The sequence below is a fragment of the Bufo gargarizans genome, chromosome 2 (genome assembly GCF_014858855.1).
Source record: "Bufo gargarizans isolate SCDJY-AF-19 chromosome 2, ASM1485885v1, whole genome shotgun sequence".
NCBI lineage: Eukaryota > Metazoa > Chordata > Amphibia > Anura > Bufonidae > Bufo > Bufo gargarizans.
Genome location: NC_058081.1, coordinates 205597154 through 205615667, shown reverse-complemented (window position 1 = coordinate 205615667; position 18514 = coordinate 205597154). Strand labels below are relative to the sequence as shown.

General features: G+C 42.6%; 1 protein-coding gene across 2 annotated transcripts in view; it reads right to left on the bottom strand.

Annotated features, from left to right (window-relative positions):
• SND1 (staphylococcal nuclease and tudor domain containing 1) overlaps positions 1 to 18514 on the bottom strand; it is a 602204-nt gene that overhangs the window by 5463 nt on the left and 578227 nt on the right. For both annotated transcript variants that reach the window (XM_044279946.1, XM_044279947.1), the window contains exons 19-20: positions 6999 to 7122; positions 3046 to 3115 (exon numbers count right to left, since the gene is read on the bottom strand). In XM_044279946.1, coding sequence (XP_044135881.1) covers positions 3046 to 3115; positions 6999 to 7122 — 194 coding nt within the window. The remainder of the gene's footprint in view (positions 1 to 3045; positions 3116 to 6998; positions 7123 to 18514) is intronic.

The following is an 18514-nucleotide window of genomic DNA, read 5'->3' as shown; positions in this document are numbered from 1 at the left end:
ACCAACTTTAATTACAGTACCTCTGCTGGTGGTGCTCCTTAAAGTTTACCCTCAATTGTATAGAGAAACGATCATTGTGCAGGACAATCAAGGATGTAATGTGATTCTGCAGCCTTGAGTCACCTACTGGATATGGGAGGGTAAGAGACCAAGCAGGCCACTGTCTCCTAATGACTAGACCACAGAATGAACCAACTTTCCCTGCTTAATAATGACAGTATTTCTCTATATAATTGGAAGAGTTTTTAAAAATGTGAACATGTGGCTCTTATTCTGTGTCTCCACAATTAGACTCCTTGCCCGTTGCGTTCAAAACTCAGGGTTAAAGTAAAGTAAAACAGTGCTTCAAAGTAGCTAGTCAATGCCAACGTTCATTTTTCTGCCAACACTAAATAAAAGAATTGTAAAAATACACTGCAGTTGATTTAAAAAGAAAACTAGCTCTGAAGTAGTTTTTCATGTATTTTTTTTTTTTTGTCAAAGCTAGACATGGGATTGGAGGAGCATGAGAAATATAAAGGATGAACTGCTTGATCCACTTCTGACTAGTCAAAAACCACAGCGGCATAAAAAAAATGTCACCCTTCAAGCAGTATGAAAGCGGTAAGTGGGGAAATTAGAACTTTGAATGACACAGCAAAGAGGAATAAATAAAATATGAAAATTTAAAAGAAATTCCACCACAGTATAAGTATTAGCAGAGCGTTAAAAATATTAAGGGTCTGATGCATTCTCTGAATAAGGCCTCATGCGGCATCCGATTTTTTTGGAGGATCCATTTTTTTCCCACAGATCCCTTGTAAGAAATGACTATCCTTGTCTGCAAATGTGAAAAAAGTTGGAAATGCACTATTTTTTTTGCTGATGGAAACACAGACAACTGACGCGGAACACAAACGGATGAACTATCAGTATTTTTTTGTTGACCCATTGAAATGAATGGGTCCCCATCCTATCTGCAAAAAAAAAAACGGAACGGAGGCCGAGAAAAACAACTGTCGTGTGCATTAGGCCTTAGGCTAACAAAATCTACAAAAGTTTAAGGAGTTCACACCAAAATAATAAACAAAAAGACAAAAAGCAGCATGATGGAAAAATCATGCATTAGTAGATTATCTGCCACATTAAATACATAACATGTAAGTAGTGATGAGCGAACTTCTGTTTTAAGTTCGGCGTCTAAAGTTCGGCTTCCGGTTAGCGGAGAATGCCGATATGGATTCCGAATTCCGTTGTGGTCCGTGGTAGCGGAATCAATAATCGGCCATTATTGATTCCGCTACCACGGACCACAACGGTATTCGGAATCCATATCGGCATTCTCCGCTAACCGGAAGCCGAACTTTAGACGCCGAACTTAAAACAGAAGTTCGCTCATCACTACATGTAATTCCTCACATAATTGTTAGGTGCACTGACTGTTCTGTATGGTGGTGGGAAAGTTCATCTCTCAAATTTACTCAGGGGACTAGGGCTGCAGCTATCGACTATTCTTGTAATCGAGCATTCTATCGATTAGGATCCATTCACACGTTCATAGTGTATTGTGGATCTCGGCACCCCCATAGAACTGCCTATTCTTGTCCGGTATTGCGGACAAGAATAGGACATGTTCTATTTATTTCCTGAGCCGCGGACCAGAAGTTCGGGGCCGCGCTCCGGAAATGCGGATGCGGACCGCACACTGTGTGCATCCATTCCGGCCCCATAGAGAATGAACGTGTCTGCACCCGTTCCGGACACATTCTACCGACGTGTGAATGAATAATCAAGTACTCCAATAACAAAAGACTAATTAAAAGAAAGTTTTTCTTTGTAAAAACTCATCAGCCCCCCGTGCCATCAGTTTCCCCCGCTAATGACACCAACTGCCCGCCCAGTGCCACCCTCTCCCCCTCCTAGCCATGCCCCCATCTCAAATGAAATTAAATACTTACCTCTCCTGTAGAGGCGCCACTCCACGGCTCGTCCATTATCTTCTCTGCACGCTGCACTGTCATCCTGACGTCACACAGCATCAGGTCATAGTGCGCGCTTATGGGCACTATGTCCTGACAATGTGTCAGGATCCTGCTCCGTGCCAGCCGGCGGGAGACCACGGAGCGTTGAGTAATAGCAAGAGCTTCACACCCGCTCTGTGGTCACATGACACAAATGAATCCTTGCTGCAAAAAATTTGCATTGAGGATTTTTTGAGTCGAATTACTCGATTCAATCGCGTAATCGTTTCAGCCCTAAAGGGGACACAGCCCTACTTCACACTGCGGCAGGAAGAATAGATTCAATATATTAAATTGGGCTCTTTTTAGGAGTCCTCTGGGACCATGCAGAAAATGTATTTATGTAATATATATTATACAGAGACCTAGGAGATTTAGATCTCCTGAGCTCGGAAAGAGCCGGCTTCCTAATCCCTTCAGCCGGTTAATGCTTTAGAATACAATATTATCCGCTATTCAGGTGAGGTCACTGGTAGTTAATGCTGGGTCAGGAACAAATTCATATAAAACAGCTTCAATGCATTGAGGTTTACAAGTGTCACTATACAGATATGTACTATCAAAGCCGCTGATTACTGCTTTACTAAGGCATATGAACAGTCCAAAAGTGGATAATAAGTCATAGGAGAACTGAAGAGGAAAAGCTGAAAGCGCCTCATGGCTGGGTGGGCTTGCAGCAGGATAATACTACAGATGAGGCCTAAAGTTCTCTGCTGTTAATTTATTCAATAACTCCAGATATCGTACCCAGATGCCAAAGAGTTTGCCAAGTAAACGCCATTTTAATCATAAGCGTTTATAGGAGACTGTATATTTATTAAAGTAAGATAATTCAGGTAAAAAACTAAAACCAACAGCATTAGTAAATAGGGTGGGTAATGGCCACCATGGATAGGTACGGTATAGGCCCATTCTTGAAGTAAAATATGCAGTACAACATAATTCACATTGATAGCTACAAAAACTGATGTTCAACACATTAGCTCTTCTTGTCACACATTTTATATAGTGGATAATAACATAATTAAGACAAGTGGATACTTACATTTCCATAATCAATGTAAAACACATGAACCTTGGAGGGCGACTCAACCTTCTCCACGCGAGCTCGGTACCTGAAAGGACAAAAAAATAATAAAAAATAATAAGTAGGTACTTGTTTGGCCATTACTTCCATAATTCCAGAAGCTATAGCTACTAATCAGTAATTGAGCTGAAGTACAAACTGAGCTTCAATAATGGCATACACATAGGTTAATTAGGGGAACATAACTATGTAGGCTACATCACTGTCTGAGATCCTACCTCCTATTTAGAGCATTTGATCGGCTGTGGCCATTTACACTGCCTCTAATCACTTAACACCTGGGATAGTTAAGGGGACCTTCAAACAATTTTCATACACTCCATTAATCAATTTGGCATTTATAGCAGGAAGTCCCCTATTTAGGATACTCTGCTCTCGGCTACAAATAACATCTCTTGCTCTGGTGGACCTATCCAGGATCACACATACATAACATATTGAGTGTAATGCTAAATTCCCTCAGTGAGGGTGCTGCAGGCAAACTGAACACCTACTACCAGGAGTCGTCCAGGAGGAGGCATTGATCACTGGGGCATCTGAACATCGCCAAGGGACCCTTCTAACAAGTAGGGATTTCCAAATTGGAGAACAACTTCAAACATCATACGAGAACATGGATCTAGATAGTCTTGCAAATCACAGAAATATCTGCCAGCTTCAACAATATGCTACAGCCAAGATGTTTCATGACCCTTCAACTCAACAAAAGGAGACATGAGGGGAACGCATGCAGACCCAGAATGATGCAATTCCAGACATAGGAAGAATTACCCAGCAACAAGATAAGGTATGTGGTGCATGTGTGCGTACCAAGAGAGAGGAGACCAGCTGTCAGTCATTTCCTACAAGTCGACCCCTCTTAATGGTGACAATATATGAAAAAAAAATACCAAATCTCTATGCCAATCTATAGCATTTACCACCCTAAAAAGCTTAAAAAAACTAAACTAGAATCTGGCACGCGTACATGCCGTGTAGCACGTCCTAGGGGTATAATACTGTGTGGCTAATTAATAGATTGATGTATGCTGTTTAAAGCCAATATACTAAACAGCAGCTATAATTAGAGAACAGATATGTCTGGGAATTTGATGTCCCCTTTTAAAAGACATTTAAAATCAGACGTTTCAAAGTGGAAAAACTAAACTCTAAAGCAACATGCGTGTCCTCATTTATCAGCTCTGTCTGCTGGTGTTTAATGAGAGGAAGAGAAGGCTCCATCCATTCTCCTGAACAGGGTGACCATCACTCTGGTTTTTAATGGGTTACTATGAATTGCAGAACAAAAGAAGAATTGACTGTCGAAAAGCCAAAAAACAAAAACATACTACATGGAGATGGTTTCATAAATGTGATGTGTACAGTACTAAGAACAGTGGACATTAACAGTCGTTATACATCAAGAAAGGCAAATGTTGTGCAAGCAAATAAAGTATGAAACCTCAATATGTCCGAGCCTTCAATTACTAGGCTATCCTGCAGCAGCTTATGCGCCTCACTATGGAGTCACGCACAGTATGAACACCATATACATTGATGTCCTGTCACCTGTCGCTGGACAAACACAAATGCTTGGTTGAGCCAAACCTACAGGTTTAGGGCTCATGCACACAAACTTTTTTTTGCGTCCGTGTGCATTCATTTTAATGGGTCCGCAAAAGATGTGGACAGCACTCTGTGACCCCGCGGACAAGAATAGGCACACGGACGGCATCCGTTTTTTTGCGGACCGCATAAAACGGCATGTTCGTGTGCATGAGCCCTCACAGATGAGTCCGGGAGACGGGCATCACCTAAACAGTTATCTGGCCGATTGCCATCTTATGTGTATGATCAGCTTTACAGTCTAGATTGACAATTGTGGTTTAGGGATGGTGGTTTTTGGTTGCTAAAGTGTTAATATTATAATATTATAATGTTCTCAACACAACAGAAATGACTATTCAGCTAAACACTAAACTAAGGCCAGTAGAAATTAGTAAATTTCTCAAAAATTCGATTTGGCCGGAAAAATTTGCTTCGATACGAATTAATTCGCGACGAACCGCATAAAAAAAAAGGAGGCTATTTCCAGGCTGCAGAGAGCCTTTATAGTGGTGTAGAACACTGCCTTGCAGTAACATCCATAGGGAGTCTGCTGTGGTAGTAAAATAATACCGTCAGTCCATATGACATGCAGATGACAGGCGTCATTCTGAGAATCACTGCATAGGTCACTTATTTGGGCAGTCATGGGGCCAAATCTGACCAAATAACTCAAGTGTGAACTCAGCCTTACAGGTCGATGTTGGTGTAAAGAAGCGCACTCCTTTTACAGCCTCATCAGCTGATTCCACATAGATGTCTATATGTTTTTCTCTAGAAATATGACAAAGGGTTTTAACACAAACACCAAATGTGAACGGCATGTATTTTTCTCTTTTTCTATGGAAACAGGACAAGAAACGCTTTTAGCGCAAATAACAGCAAATGTGAACAGCGTCTATTTTTCTCGTATTGTACTGAACTAAAATGTTTTAAGAGCAAATTTTTTCCCCAACGATGTTTTCTGTATGACTCTCCCTAGCCCCTGCACTAAGATGCTGTGAAATGATTCCTCCCTATCCTTATGGTGCACTTATAAACCGCTTTGTTTTTCACAATGATGTTTTCTTTATCACTCTCCCTAGTGCCTGAAACGTCTGTCCCTGAACAAAGTACGATGGTGAATGGCAGAATCTAAGATGGCCGCTGTATTTATAGGGCTGTGACATCACCGGGCTGGCTGCTGATTGGCTGCATGCATGGCATTATGGGTGATCCCGCCTTCCCAGAGTATCTTGCCCATGTCCTCACACGTGTAGCCGCCATTTTAGGAAAAATTGCGATTCGTTACCACGAAGCTAGAGGAAATTCGCATTCGTTCAGAATCAAATTTTTCCTGAAATTCTAAACGAATTCGACTTAGGCTTCGATTCGCTCATCTCTAAAGGCCAAGCAATGCTGCAGCCAGTGACTGGCAGTGTGGTCAGTTCCTGCTTGTTTAAAGGCATCTGGGAAGGGCCTATGTAAGCGTCGGACTGGGAGCAATACAGATTTCAGCTTGTTTAAAAATTTAATAAATTAAAAATGTATCAGCAATTTAATTTTATGCAAAAAAGAGGTATTCCTGGGGTTTACACATCCTGACTATGGAAGTACAGGTAGGGCAAACACTAACGTATAATCATGGTAATTTACAAGGGCTAATACAGGATTTGGATAATGTCAGCAATATTTGGATTTATGTATCTCGCTTGAACCCAAGGATATTAAAACCTTCATATGTAAGTGATTTTACACTGGAAACAAATTTTTTTTTTTTATAGCAGCAGCTGTTCTCTGCATTAAATACCATTACCAGACTAGTAATTTGGAGATATTGGCTTAGTTGTAATATTAATATAAACAAATGGCTAATTAAATTATTCTGTAAGCAGAGACCTATGGAGAAATTCAGACCGCTGGCCATTAAGGAGCTGCTACACAGTGTAGCAAACCCTAGACTGACCAAGCAAGCAGCATCTGAATGTCTTAAGGGATCAGCAGCAGTGCAACCCTCATCCATCTCCTACACTGCTGAGCTAGAATGTGTGCAGGAATATTGAAAAAGCTTCCTCATTATTAATGACTTGTATCCTTGCAATGGCCGCACAGGACTGCAGACTGTTGGTTTGGGGGTGGAGAGCTAGGTACTCTTATCAATAGCTCTCTCACAATCTGCCTCACCTACTTACATTTGATGGGTTTGAAGACAAGATATATTTTTTTTGTTCCAAATAAGTATTGCAGAAATGTGATGGAATGGCTGACTTGTGTCTTTGAGGTTGGGTCACTTTAACTGCAGTTTACAGAAAAATGTCAACATGAAATTGCTAAACTGTCAGACTTACCACTCTCCATCCACAAATTTAGCAATGCAGTAGTCTCCACGGCGTGGGGCGAATGACCCTTCCAATGGGGGATTGCTCACAATATCACTCCTCATGCCTTCCATGAGTTTTTCAAGTTGTGTACCTGCAGAATGGAACACAAATAATGACAGACACCATATAATAAAGAATATGCTTACATCATACAGCCGAGAGATGTTAAAGGGTTTATCCAAATCCTTTAATGACCCCCTCATATAGATTATACCTATCCGCGTCGCTCCTGATCCCTGCACGGCCACCGCGGCTCCCCATTGGGCGGATCAGGGGAGCAGCCAATAGCAGTCCGTAACGGGATGACACTAGGGAGGCTTGTCCCGGCCACGGGCTTGCTATGGGCTCTCCAGCCAAAGCCCCCCAAACCAGTCGCTAGATGTCCATGCAACGGGGAGATGCAGTGGCAGCCGTGCGGGGTTTAGGAGCGACGCAGGTGCCAGGGAGCGGGGTAAATATAACCAGTATGAGGGGTCCAGGCATGAAGGGGGGTCATTATAAGGGTTAAAGGGAACCTGTCATCAATAATGGCAACAAAGTAATGACAGACACGCTGATAGGAAGTGGTTGCCGAGAACCAGCTTTGTCATTGAAGAAGCCTGTTCCTATAGAGTCCCGTTTACATGAGAAAAGTCAGTTATGATGTCCTGTTTTTTCCACCTTCCTGCTGGCGATTGTCCGTTATCTTAGTTTTCTGTCTAGGGGAGAACTGAATCATCATCAGGTGGGTGTGTAAAGCAGAAAAACCACGACTCCTCTCAGGTAAACGGGACTCTTTTTGATTACGAAGCTGGTACTCTGTAACCACTTTTAGCTCCCGCATGACACTACTGAACTCATGTCTCTCACCACTTCAAGCGGTCATCAGTGAGGGCAGCATAAACTTGATGATAGTTTCCCTTTAAAAGAAAAAAAAGATAATGCTGGGGGGCAGATCACAAGGATTAATCATATGACTCCCAGTAGCAGTGATGTCGGAGCTACTTCTACTAGGTTATGTGATGCTCAGACCCTTGAGCAGGACAAGGACTCAAAATAAGGCAGGAAATCTTAAGCCAAAGGCTTTATCATACCAAACATCTTCAAGGCAAAATAACCCTTTATTGATAAAGGGACAAGATGACAAAGTTTGCACTTTCACAGAAATAGATTTATTTTTTTGAAAGTGCCAATAAGTACAAGCAGCCCTGTGAAAGTCTAGGTATCCAAGTTTCAGCTTTTGTAATGTAGTTTTTGAAGTCAAAAGCCAGGAATAGATCAGAAACTGAGGACACACACTGAAAAGACTGGAGGGTGAGGGGTGGAGGGATTTATCAAGTCCTGCATTCCAGCATTCAAAAAGACACTAAATAGGTCTTTGCAACGTTTTGGAGTTACTTGACAAAAACATTTTACTCAGTCTCCGTTTTCTTTAAAGTCACAAAACATGTCAGTTACTCTAGTGAGGGTGTATTGTGTTACCCTGAGACGGGGCATTTGTCACTGGCAGCCACCAGTCGAGCATCTCCCCACCAGGGGCTAATTAAGGCTGGATATTGACTGCTCTCCATGACACAGGCTGCTGTGGCTTAATGTGAATGCCGAGTTAAGCGTGTAGGGGTCAGCATCATAGACCAAGTTCAGTTTCTCAATATGGAAAATTGTCTGGAAATATTAACTTGTTTTCTTCAAGTCCCCACAACTGTCTGGCCTCAGAAGCCTCACGGTTTAAGCACACGTCTCAGACACACACATTCAATCTGCATCAGCAGCCAGAGCCCAGCAAGAACAGGACAAATTCAATCTTGCACACATTGGAAGAAATCTACACAATGCGATGGGTGTTTAGCAGACAAACTCAGACCAGACGTATCCAGCTGACCGCCGGGGCAAACAGTAATATGTGAAAAGGCCCATTACTTGTGATCTGCACACGCCATGTGCTTCTGCAGACACAGATAACATTGTGCTTCCCTCAGCTTTTGAGCAGACACCAGAAAGAAGCATCAGAGAGTGCTTACAGCAGGACACTTGTGTATTAATATGTGGATTTAATTAAGTGATAAACAGGGGGAATGGAGCGTAATCGGTGCAGGTGCAAAGTAACACTGGCTCCAGAATAATGGTGGACCTCGCTGTGCTTTGTATGATATGATGCAACAGCATGCACACCTGTGGATTCATCTGGAACAGCTTCACAATGCAGAACCATGGATACAATTCAACCCTTTGCCAAGGCAGTAACGCTTACTGCAGTCAGAAGGCAGATTTTCAATTCATACATGGTCACATTCAGCGCAAGTCTACAGTCACTCAGCACTGCTGATGTATTTACTGGAGATTTAAGGCACTGGAAATGAAACGGAACATAAGCTGCGATGGTCAACAATAGCACAGGAGAGCGTGAAATCCCCTCTATGGGGCCAAATTAGAAAAGCTGCCTTTTCTGATTGGGCTTAACACATCAAATCGAGATTTACAGGCCAAATTTACAGACAATGCTTTGGAACAGAACATAAGGAACAGGAACTTCATTAAAGAAAATTATAATAATGAACAATTCATAAAGGCCAGTTTCACTTTGTCAGCACAGCCTTTAGGCATAGAATGCTGGGAATTGGCTGGACAAAAACCATGATAGTTGTCCCGCTGTGCCAGATTGCAGCTGGATCACCACCAGACCCCATTATAGTTAATGGTCCGGACGGCATTCTGGCAGTGTCCAATGCTGGATCCGGCAGGTTGTTCCCAGCCGGAAAAGCTTGTCGGATCTGTAAATGCTAGTGTGCAACCAGCCTTACTCTGTAGGCATCACCTTGGCACTAGAGTTAGGGGTTCCAGTATTCAGCAGCCAATACTAGTTAAACATAAGCGAGCAGGGCCATATCTACCCTACCTATAAAATTCTTGGTAGCCATGGGTCACCTATATAGAATACAGTGACCCTCTTCAAACGACGGTGGGAAGAATTTATCATTAAAGTACGCTACATTTTGCTTTGCACACAGTTTTCAATGCCGGTTAATCCGCCTGCCTTGCCACTTTCCTGTTTCGTGGCGAGGGCTAGGAGGGGCAGGGCTATCATAGTCCATGACAGTTTTTTGGCATAGCATGGGGCTGGTGTAGATCTCAGTTCAGACTGCTGGATGCTGCACGTTTGGTTATCATAGTCCAGCGTAGGCCACCGGGCTATGATAAATCAGGGCCAATCTCTTCATGAAGAACATTCGCTCATTTAGACCAGTGCACCAGTGACATATTTTGAGCTTAACATTCGTTGTGCATACAGGACATCTTCTTTGAGAAGATAGCCTAAAAGACGTTTTTTTCAATGCAATTCTGGGTGGTAGTCTCAAAAGGTTTCCATGTATTTCATGAAGTGACTGGCCGCTTCTTACTACCCGATAGTTTACTCTCAGTTATGGTCACAGTCCCTATCACACAATGTATGTACTCCAGTATAAAAATACATTCTCACAGGGCAGTATATTTGTGTATGTATTTACTAGCATAAATGGTTAGTTAAAGCCGGATCCTCAATATTGCATTCACAATAGCAGCATCAAACCAGTAGGCTAAGAAAAGAAGACGTAAGTAACGGGTGGAAAGAGCAGCCATGCCCAAGCAGGTTAAAAAGGGCAGCATTAGAGATGCCGAGTCGCAAAACCTCAATGTAACCATTATATGGTAGCTTCTCCACAAAAGTTTTAACATAGGCAGTCCATATTAAAAGATAATTAAACGGAAAAGGCCTTGTTTTCTATGGTTTAACAAACAATGGTGGTGACCGAGTGCTGAGGTGATCTATATGAGGATTGCCTAAGATTATTTCTTCTGTTCTTACAATGCTTGGTCAGCTAGAAAGTCATTCCACCTTGGTTCTTCTCACCTCACTGGTCTCACCCTTCATTAAACACAATGACTGTTGCCATGGCAACATGGATAAAAGGAAAAATCTCAGCAAGTGCTCATCCTGCTGATCCAGCAAAACTTGGAATGCTGCACTCTACGATACACAGGGAATTGTCAGCAGGATACTGCTAAAAGCTCCAGTCGTATCCACTGTAAACATGACCTACAGAAAGTACCGGGAGCAGCAGCACTGCTAAACATTGAAGTCTAGAGAAACTGTCACCTAGTGGATGTAGTGACCCTATAAGGCAAGGGCTCCTTTTGGAAAAGGCTCTTGGTTTGATTAATACCTCTAGTCATGTTGCATGTCCAGTTAAAGGGGCAAGAATTTTAAATAACTTGAATTAAAAATGGGTCTGAAAAGCGCAAAAATAAACTGAGTAGTGATCAGCCTCAGCCAGTGACTGTGCTGTTTGCAGTGTGACCAGCCAGAGAGGAGAGGAGCAGGGGTGGGAGAAGAATCCAACCATCAGTGGTGTGGCATGAGCAAGGTGAGCACTCGCCAATTTTTATTTTTGCCGACCCCATTTAAAAAAAAAAAATATGTATTATCACACTGGAATACCACATTTAAAGAGCTGGAATTGACTGCAGGCGTAGCTATATGTGCCAGTACAGAGATGGCTTTCCTTCTCTTGGAAGAGAGTTAATCTGCATATCCTTTTTCCCCAGAAGCCATTGCCTGGCCATAAGACTCACTGTCAATGTCTACTCTGAGACCTGGCAGACTCATGGACACTCCACACCGTTTGATGCCGTCTTGAGCATTGACACAATGAATCTCAACTGGCAGACTACATTTCCAGCTTCATGAATGACCATTTGTTACAAAACTGACCACCTTATTATATACAGATGTAGTAAAGGGTAACTTGACATTTAATACTTTATACACAACTGCATCAAACTTCGAACGGATGCAGAAAGCACACAGATCCTCTGCACTTTCTGCATCCGTGTGTCCATGCCACAAGAAGAATGTGTACCATGTACCCAGTGAAGTCAATGGGTCTGCAAAAGAAAATACAGATGGCACATAGAATGCATCTGTATTTTGAAGATCCGCAATTTGTGGAACACAAAAAATACACATGGTCAAGTGCATGAGGCCTAAAGCAGACAATGAGTTACAAACTATAGTGCATCTTTCCCCCCCCAAAAAAATACATATAAATCTGATCAGCCTCTCCCATTCTACGACATGTTGGTCAAGACCTGACCCACAGTTAGGGCTCATTCAGATGGTCGTATGCTATCTGCAAAAATACGGATCTGTTCTTTTGCGGACAGTTCGCCATGTCCGCCCAAAAAATTGATAGCATTCCGTATTTTTGCGGACCCATAGACTTCCAGGGGGCCACGTCCTGATTTTCACTGACAAGTATAGGATATGTTTCATATATTTTGCAGAGCCGTGGAATGGAAGAAAAGGGAACCATAGAAGTGATTGGGTCAGCATCTAATCCGCAAAAAATAAAAAATAAAATCTGCACTTTTTGGGGACAGCATACAGCTGTCTTAATGAGTGCTCAATTCACTGTCTGTGGAACACCCAGGCTCCAGCTGCAACATTGCCTGTGCGGTGATGACAATAGTCAGGGGGGGGGTACGTAAGGTGGTAGAACAACTTTGTTCTTTAGACCAGGTCCAGATTGTATTCATAATCATAATTGTGTTGGGAATTGTTCTCCTGTTGGGAGTTGCAAAGACAATACATTGTGCACCAGGAGGATAAATTAAAATACAGCCCTAAATGCTCTACATTCTCTGAAAGGCATATTTCCATTCAAATAATATTGAAGTTCATTTAGATTAATGCCCTTCTCTTCAGGTGGAAAAAAATTACATTTAGGTTTTTAATAACTAAGACTTAAAAATTACCATAGAATTACTTACATCTACTGTACAGTAATGAATGCACAGCTTTTTGGTCACAGTGCCCAGTGGCATTATCCTTCAGTAAAACACGTCACTTTGCATTCTGCTGTGGAAATAGACAGCATGGGCTCCCAACCATGGGACAGGGCTTGGATCAGAATACAGAGGCACAAGGCTCTTATATACACGTTTATTGTATGCAGTATATTCTATAACAAAAACAAAGACAGGTGCACTCTGCGGTCTTACTAAGCCCTCAAACTGGTGTTAAAATTGAGAGATTAGCCAACATGTCCTACGTGAGGACATGTCTGAGCCCGAGCACCGCGCCAAGGTTTCTCAAGTAGCTCTTGGGTGGGGCTCAGAGCTCTCTGCCTCCTCCCATTGTATGCATGGTCACATGCTGGAGGTTACTGGGAGATTGCTTTGAGTCGGACCTTGCGCTCCTGTAATTCGCCCACTGGCTCCTGGTGTTGCCCACACGGCCCAGGTAGGTTTAGCGTTAGGTCCCGAGCTACTTGAGAAACCTTGGCGCGGTGCTCGGGCTCAGACATGTCCTCACGTAGGACATGTTGGCTAATCTCCCAATTTTAATACCAGTTTGAGGGCTTAGTAAGACTGCAGAGTGCACCTGTCTTTGTTTTTGTTATATTATAATATATACTGTTTCACATCCACACATTTGCCATCCTGTGTAGGATGTCCATTGTGGTACTTGTGGTCCGCTGCAGGCATCCTCCATTGTATGCATTTTTGCTGGGGATTGCCATTAGCAGTGGACTACACTGATAACTGATTAAGTAAATATGTTTTTTGCAGGACTAGACTTGTATAAGTGAAGGGAAAGGATAGACAATAGTTCAAGACTGAAGCTGTAAACTATTTGAAAATCTGCTGTCATTCAGCTAAGGCTATAAAAACTTGAAAACTCAGATTGTTAGCTTAGGCCCCGTTCACACGTCTGCAATTTCGTTCCGCGTTTTGTGGAACAGAATTGCGGACCCATTCATTTCTATGGGACAGCACGATGTGCTACCCGGATACGGAATTGCGGACCCGCACTTCCGTTCCCGAAAAAAATAGAACATGTCCTATTCTTTTCCGCTATTGCGGACAAGAATAGGCATATTCTATTAGTGCCAGCAATGTGCGGTGCGCAAAATGCGGAACGCACATGGCCGCTGTCCGTGTTTTGCTGATGCGCAAAACATGTTACGGACGTCTGAATGGACCCTTAAACATGACTATGGGTTTCTACTAGGGAATCTTGTTTTAAAATAAATGCCCCTTCCTGGATCCTCCCACTGCCCCATCTTCAGCAGAAGATCAGCACACAAAGGAGAAGGCAGCAGCAGCACCATTTTTGAACTGATAAAGGTCCTGATGTTTATGCCTGCTGCTACTATCCAGCCACTTGATTAAAAACTGTTGCTTAAACTGTTCAATACAGTAGACTGTTGGCTTCCTAGCCACTAGTTCTGTGGTAATGACATGTATGTTGCCTTTCTTTACTTTGAGGAGTCGGAAGTACCAAAAACGTAGGAGTCGGAGTCAGAGCATTTATCTACTGACTTCACAGCCCTGTCTCTGCGTTCAGGAAGAAACGCAACATGTTCCATATTGTGCGTTTTTCACGCAACTCTGGCTCTATAGAAGTGAATAGGAGTTCCGTGAAAAATAGTAGGCTTCCGGTTATTGTCACTGATGGTTGTTAGGAGATGTAGACTGTTATTCTTCAGTTTTTCTTAACGCGTGTGCAAAACAGATCAAAACTGATTGCATTGATGTGGAAAAACTGAAACCATGAACGTATTTGCAGACAAAATTAAACTTGAGTGCAAAACCATGAGTTTTCTGCTGAACAAATCCTGACAATCCATATCATATGAAAGAGGCCTAAGTGGTTTCCACTGGATATTCTCATTCAGTATAGTGAGTACTGCAGTTAGTTACTTTATTATTTTTCCAGGTCCCCCCCCTCCCTCCCCCAAACTACCTGGATTAGTTGGTACGCCAACCTTGTAGTTTTGGCAGAGATCACTTCACGAGGTCACTGTAAAAAGGTTAGCCATACACCATTGGCTGGGTTCACATCTGCGTATATAATTCTGACAGTCTGTTACCATGGAGGAACGGACTGCCTAAACTCAAAGTATCCGGAGTGTACACACAGCATTTGTTGTCCATTACAGTGAATTGGGATTTGGCGGTGCATTGTGGAATCCGGCTATGCTGGATACGGTGAACTCCAGCCGTCTGTTCTTTTGCCAAAACAGTCAGATATGAACCCAGCCATTCAGCCAATTTTTACACTCCCCTCAACAACTATAGTGTTCTTGTAGATACCATGAAGGTGATATAGTCGCTACCAAGTAAGAGTGAATACATTTAGAGCAAACCATGATATACAGCGTATCAGTACAAATGGTGTTCAATTGTGAGACTTAGGGGAACGAGTAAATAAAGGGAACAATTCATTTCACGTGGGTGAAGTGAGCTTTTAAGAACTGAATTATTCAGGATATTTATTTTATTGAACCATCACAAACCTTCAGGTGTGACAAATGTGCACATGTGCAGGGGCATCTGGATGGAAGCGAGCACTTTTGCATAACATTGTGCCATTAAGTTACTGCATTTTGTACACAAGCCATTCCATAGCCAGTAACACGATTGTTTTACCTAGTACAACTTGCATAAAGTAATGCACTTCAAGGCAGCACACTGGCCATAAGTCACACTGTAGTGAATGGGGTTTAAAGAGAATTGGCCACCAGCTTTGACATCTGTACTAGGAACACTATGAGGGTACTCACTAGCTAGCCACTTCTAGAACCCTACAATTGGCTCAGGAACTTGGGGCCAGATTTATCATTAGCTCAAGTCAGAATAATGGAGTGAAAAAGTTGCACATTTTTGCACAATCACTAAAACTGCGCAAAAACTTGCGACTTTTTCCTGCTCTGCACTATGCTCGCCAGTTTTCTGAAAGTGGGCGTGTTTTCTTATGTAAATTAATCTCTAGACAGATTTACTATTGAGACTATTTAAAAAGTCACAAAAAATTGCGCAATTTCACTCCAGTGAGGACCATGCTTATCTTATGAGACTTTTTAATAGAACATGAGACTTTTTCGTAAAGATGTGGGACTTTTGTAAAGCTGCTTATTGACGGATAAACTGCTACCGTCAAACCACATTTATTACAGTCTTAAAGGGCCGATCATAAATCTGACTTGGCTAAAACTGACTTTAGCCATATGTGAAAGTGGAGTGAGCTGTCAGAGTCGTGATAAATCTGGCCCTTGGAGTCTACGCAGTGTTACTGCAGAGCCGGGGGGTCCTCTTTATGTAAGGTGATCTTCTGTGACTGATGGTGGGATAGCTACCTACATCACCAACAGTCCATCAAATCCCGGTCATCACATCAGCATATGATGAGTGCCTTTACTTAGTACTGAAATTGCACCAGTCCTTGAAGATTCCTCTGTGTGCTGAATAATGTGATAGGCAGCCAAAGAGGAATAGGATATTCATAATAAGCTACAGAGTAGGTATGGCAGTGATAAGCAGTCTCAATCTGTATATCATTCAGACCAGTGACTGGCTGCAGTGGTCATGTGCCATATGTGACTGTCATTGCTGCAGCCTGGAAACGCAAACCAGAGGTGAGGACCGGGGTGGCAGTACTGAAAACCGTGGGAGATGGTGGCAAATATATGTATTTATTATTTTATTGCATTTAGAGGCACTGGGGAAGTTTTTATTTAAGTCAGACTATCCCTTTAAGACTAATCATTACAGCAGTTTGCAGGGTAAGAGATGATGAACCAATCCCTTTAAACTACCCTGTTCAAATAATGTAACTGCAATTTGATGGGGGTATTATGTATTATTTTTTGGAGTGTAAAACTATAACAGTTTAAATAAGCTCTTTAAAAACTTTATTCCTTTAGATGCATTGGACCACAGAGGAAAACTGCAATGGCGATGCATTTACTGCTGCTTTCCCAATGCTACGGCAGTACAGCATGCTGCCTATTACTGAACATGCCCTGAAAGAACCTGCAAAGTACTTCAAAGGATGGACAAGTACAGTGGGAAGCACCAGAGACTAAGGTTTACTCAAACAATGCACATCCATTCCCCAGGGAAATGAAATTTATACGGGTGCTGGCCTAACAAATGAGGCTGAACTTGCAGTGTTGGCAGCACCCAGCAGGGATAAACTGAAAGGAGGGAGAGAAGATGCATTGAGGGAAAGAGAAACCCATTTCTAAAGGCTGACCAAAGCAACGCCGGGGGGAGAGGGGACCCCCCCCCTATAAGCTACCTTAGTATTAATTTCAACGAAGCAAAACCGGAACAACCTGATTAACCCCTCATAAACATAGTTGAGAGGGAATAAAAGGGCAACTTTTCTCCATTCTCAATATAATATGACCTTTTTAAAGCTACTTTCACACTTGCATTGTTAATTCAGATATTGAGATCCAGCAGAGGATCTCAATATCGGAATTAAACAGATCAGCTCTGATTTTGCACATCAGGATGCATCCGCTCCATTAGGATGCGGTTGTGTGAAATCAAAATGGAAAAATGGATCCGGCACTAAATACATTGAAAGTCTGAGGGCAAGGGATCCGTTTTTTTTAGATCCTCTGCCGGATCTCAATACCGGAAAACAGCAACGCAAGGGTGAAAGTAGACTAAAACCTAACCTCTGGTGCATACATGAGAAACACAATAGCCCAAATCTATGATCTAATGGATACATATTGAACAAACCAATCCTTATCAGTGCCCGACTTTCTCTGGCTATTCAGTGCGTTATGGGTATAAGCACTCTGGTATGAACTGAAATCCAAATCAGAATGCAAAGCTTAATCACTAGATGTATGATTATATCACAACGTACATTTACTTTACCTACTTTCACACTTGCGTTCAGAGCGGATCCGTCTGGGGTCTGCACAGACTGATCCGCTAATATAATGCAGACGATGGGATCCGTTCAGAACGGATACGTCTGCATTATATTTCAGAAAAGTGTGAAAGTAGCTCAGGCGGATCCGTCCAGACTTTATATTGAAAGTCAATGGGGGACGGATTCGTTTGAAAATTGAGACATTGTGTCAACTTCAAACGGATCCGTCCCCATTGACTTACATTGTAAGTCTGGACGGATCCGTTTGCCTCCGCACGGCCAGGCGGACACCTGAATGCTGCAAGCAGCGTTCAGGTGTCCGCCTGCTGAGCGGAAGCCAAACGCTGCCAGACTGATGCATTCTGAGTGGATCCGCATCCACTCAGAATGCATTGGGGCAGTACGGATGCATTCGGGGCCTCACAAGCGGAGGCCCGAACGCTAATGTGAAAGTAGCCTTAGGCATTATGATCACAAAGGTCACGTTTTCTATCACACCTAATGGCAGTAAATGTGGTTGTGCAGAAAGAAAACAACTTTGGACGATGATGAGGCAAACACATAGCAGTGTGACATCATGATCTACTTGTAATGCAGAATTTGTGCTGCAATGCAGTCAGTGGATCCAGTGTGTGAACTTGCTGCATGCACTGGAGGGTTACCATGCTTTAATATTTTAAAGGGAACCTGTCACCTGGATTTTGTGTGAAGCGCTGAGGACATGGGTTGCTAGATGGCTGCAATACCCAGTCCCCATAGCTCTGTGTGCTTTTATTGTGTAAAAAAA